Genomic DNA, 3,704 nt, shown 5'->3' on the forward strand with positions numbered 1-3,704 from the left:
GAGGGGGCGCCCCGGGCCCGCCCCAGCCCCAAGGCGGCTCTGCGGGAGCTGTGAGCGGTAGACGAGCGTGCGGGAGAGGAAAGCTGTGCCTGGGGGAGCAGCGCTGAACATAGAGGGGCTTTCTGACAGCCGAGGGGCATTTAACGTGGCCAGGGAAGTTAAAGCAAGTGACAGTGAAACGTGGTAGAAGCAGGAAAAGAGAAAATGATAAAGAGCAGCGCTGAACATAGAGGGGCTTTCTGACAGCCGAGGGGCATTTAACGTGGCCAGGGAAGTTAAAGCAAGTGACAGTGAAATGTGGTAGAAGCAGGAAAAGAGAAAATGAGAAAAAGAGTCAAGATGGCTGGAGAAGAGCAAAAGCAGAGCTGCTGACTGTGAGGGAGGACCGGGGATCCAGAGCCCCCACTGCCCTGGGTGTTATGCAGTACCGTTGTGGGCGCAGGTCACTAATGTCAGTGCGAGAGGCCCCGCAGGACAAGCGGGGTGGTGGGTCTGGCCCAGGGACTGGTCACAGGCTGGCGCAGGAGGGACACGTGCGCCTGGCTGTTTTCTGTGGGCCTGCTTAATGGCGGTAATGAAATAAGTGGTGATGCGGAACTGGGGAGTCATAACAAACACGAGGATTAACAATATCCTAAGGGAAGGCCGGGGTGATCTGTGGGCCGAGATAATTGGAGTAGGAGTAACTGTAGTAATAGCGAGTGCAATTAGTCTCATGAAGGACCTCCCTGCATAAGTCGGCTCTCCCCCACTCGTGAGGGGGAGGAGATCGACATGTGTTAGCGAGCCTCCAGCTGCCATCTGATAGAGCCGAGACAGCGGCAAGTCTGATACCAAACAAGGTTTTCCAGGCAGAGGTGGGGATTGTGCGAGGCACTGACCAGGTCTCGGCTGAGCACGGCCTGCCGACAGGGTTTGCCGTGCTGGGGGCGGTGAGGTGGCATGGGGCTGGCACGGAGAAGGGGGTGGGGAACAGAGACCCTGGCTCACAAGAGGGGATTTAAAACAGGACCTGGCTTTGGGATGGAGCTTGGTAAGGTTTAATGAGGATGTGGGGAGAGGGCAAGGAAGAGAGAGACTACTGCATGAGAGGGGAGGTGACGGGGGCTGAAGATGCTCTTCTCCCTTTTTCATGCTTCCCTGATGAGGGAGAGGTTGGCAGGCATGGGCAGGAGGGGTGTTCTTGGCTTTGGGGGCTTGGGAGGAGGATCAGGTTTGGCAACATCTGAGCCCTCACTCCAGGTTACAGGACTGAGGCTGCTCTTTGCTCCTGCCTGGGGATGGGCAGCAAATGCCTCTGTGTGCCTTGCTGTGTCAGGGGCTTCTGCAGGCAGGGACTCCCTGGTCTGTGACCTTGACAGCCACTGCAGGCACCCACACTCGGTGCATCATCTCCAGGTACTCTGCCTGGGAAGTGCAGAGAGAACTGCTGCCCATGGCATCAGGAGGACAGTGCGAGTCAATAGCTGACTCTGTGGTCCCAGACTAAGCACCTCGTGCTTCTGCGTGATACATGACCTCATCCTTCTACTTTGCGGTCAGTCATTTCGGCAGAGGCACCCAGCCACGTGTACTGCCAGCATCCCCAGGCATTACAGCCTGTGCTCTTCCTGCCCACTCCCTGTCCCCAGTGGGTGACTCCAGGGGAAAGCTGCAGCCGAAGGGGCAGGGGGAAGCGCTGTGCCCACGGTCACAGTGACGTGGCGCCAGAGAGCGAGGAAGTGGTGAGTGCTTGGGGAAGTGGAGGTCTGGGCTTGTAGCCGGCTCCACAGTGTGATCCTTCTCTGTGTTCAGAGCAGCTGTGGTCCCTGTCCCTTTCACAATGTGTTAGAGGAGATGGGACTGATTTTTCTGTGGGATTTTGCTGCCGGGAAGAGACCTGTCCTGTCCTTGAGGAATGTGGCTGCTTCCCCGTACTGTGACTGGACCTTTCTCTATTCTGCTGGTGTCACTGCCTCCTCCTTTCTGAGGGATCCCTTGTGCGGTGGCCAGGCAGGCTGCTCGTGAGCCAGTGGTGCTGCTCATGAGCAGGGTGTGAGACAGCGTATCTGCTGAAGGCTTTGGAGGCTGCTCTGTCCTCGTGCTAGCTGTGGTCGGCAGCGACTTTGGGTCAGGGTGAGCTGCAGCTGCCCAAAAGGGCTGTCCAGAGGGCTGAGTGCTGTAGCTCGGCTCTCTTCAGGCCACGGCAGTGCCGTTGACGGGGGGGTTCTCTCCCTAGGGCACAGCGTTGCTGTTGCCTGTGGTGTGGAGCTGGTTTATCAGGAGTGAGAGGGAACCAGTGCTTGCCAGGCGTGTGCCTGTCCATTGCCAAATCTCCTTGCCATGTGGGTCACTTGCAGTAATGGCCGGGCTGTGTTCGGGCCCAGAGGGGCTGACCTGGGAGCCCGGTGCAGCCTCAGCTTCCTCCGCACAGTGGGAGCGGTGCTGAGGTGTCTCCTCTCTCTCTCTCTTCTCCCAGCCAGGGGTGATGCCATGGCCGCTGCGAGCTCCAGCAGGGCCAGGGCTGGGCCACCCTGCGAGAAGTCCCAGCTCTCTGTGAAAGGTGGGTCCTGCCGCCTCGCCGGAGGTGGGGCCGGGAGCCCCACGGTGGGGAATGTCGTTTTCGGGTGCGTCTGGTCCGGATGTGTGCTCTGCCTGCACCCCGGGCTGGGAGACCTTCTCGGGGGATGCAGGGGCTGGGGAAGGCCAGCACTGCCCTGCGTCCCATGCCTGCCCAGGGAAGCAGAGTGGCTGCTCTCCCCAGTTGCTGTCAGGATGTGGCTCCGTGGCCGCGAGATGGCTCCCGACGCCTGGAGCTGCGTCCCCAGGGCAGCCCCGGCACAGGGCACCGCTGGCCTGGGGGGTGGCTGAGCCTCGCCTGCTGCGTGTCTCTACCCAGCAGGTCCAGCAGAGCCCCCCTTGCCCCGAGTTTGCCCACAAGCCTGGGGTAGGGTGGTGTCTGTGGGGACCGTGACACTCCTGCAGCCTTCAGGTGTGGGTGAAGCTGGAGACAGGCAGTGATCAGGGACAGGAGGGCCGGAATCCGGCCATTGCTGCCATCAGGAGAATTGCTGCTCGCTCCCAAAAGCAGTTTGACTCTGCTGTGAGTTGTGGCACCCTGAGTTGGCAGGGATGGGGGGTGGGGGGACATGGGGAGCAGGGGACAGGGGCTCCCCTGAGGCTACCTGACCCTCTGTCTCTCCCCGCTGCCCAGTCGTGTCTGTGAAGCCCAAGGTGCACAGCCGCCCATCGCGGATGAACTGCTACGTGGAGGTGGCGGGCGACGGGCTGCCCAGCGAGACCAAGAAGACGGGGAAGCAGATCGGGAGCTCTGAGCTGCTGTGGAACGAGATCCTCATCCTGTAAGTCTCCGTGATTCCCCGGTGTAGGAATGGTGCCGGAGCTGGCACCGTGCTCCCCGGTGTATGCCGCTGTGCCGTTGGCTGTGGCTGCTCAGATGTCAGACATCTTTGCCCCCCGGACAAGGATGCTGCTAGGGACAGCCAGGCTGGGAGGGTGGCAGGACAGGGGGTGTCTCCCATTGCCCCACGGCCTTGCCCACTTCTCTCCACTCCCTGACTTTGGCAGCACTGGCACTGCCCACCCCCCGAGCAGGGATGAGGCCACAGTGATGACCCCCTTCTCTGGTCTCTGCAGGACTGTCACAGCTCAGAGCCACTTGGACCTGAAGGTGTGGAGTTGTCATACCCTGAGGAACGAGCTGC

At 60.7% G+C, this 3,704-nt stretch overlaps 2 protein-coding genes across 2 annotated transcripts in view; one reads left to right on the top strand and one right to left on the bottom strand.

Moving 5' to 3' along the window:
- The window catches only part of NOB1 (NIN1/RPN12 binding protein 1 homolog (S. cerevisiae)), a 4,581-nt gene extending 3,035 nt beyond the window's left edge, over positions 1 to 1,546 (bottom strand). Inside the window, exon 1 of the mRNA XM_009894073.1 lies at positions 1,532 to 1,546. Coding sequence (XP_009892375.1) covers positions 1,532 to 1,546 — 15 coding nt within the window. The remainder of the gene's footprint in view (positions 1 to 1,531) is intronic.
- Positions 1,547 to 2,472: 926 nt separating this feature from the next.
- Positions 2,473 to 3,704, top strand: part of WWP2 (WW domain containing E3 ubiquitin protein ligase 2) — a 39,540-nt gene continuing 38,308 nt past the window's right edge. The window contains 3 exon segments of the mRNA XM_009894038.1: positions 2,473 to 2,542; positions 3,194 to 3,341; positions 3,637 to 3,702. Coding sequence (XP_009892340.1) covers positions 2,473 to 2,542; positions 3,194 to 3,341; positions 3,637 to 3,702 — 284 coding nt within the window.

Source organism: Charadrius vociferus, unplaced genomic scaffold (assembly GCF_000708025.1).
Source record: "Charadrius vociferus isolate BGI_N301 unplaced genomic scaffold, ASM70802v2 scaffold341, whole genome shotgun sequence".
NCBI lineage: Eukaryota > Metazoa > Chordata > Aves > Charadriiformes > Charadriidae > Charadrius > Charadrius vociferus.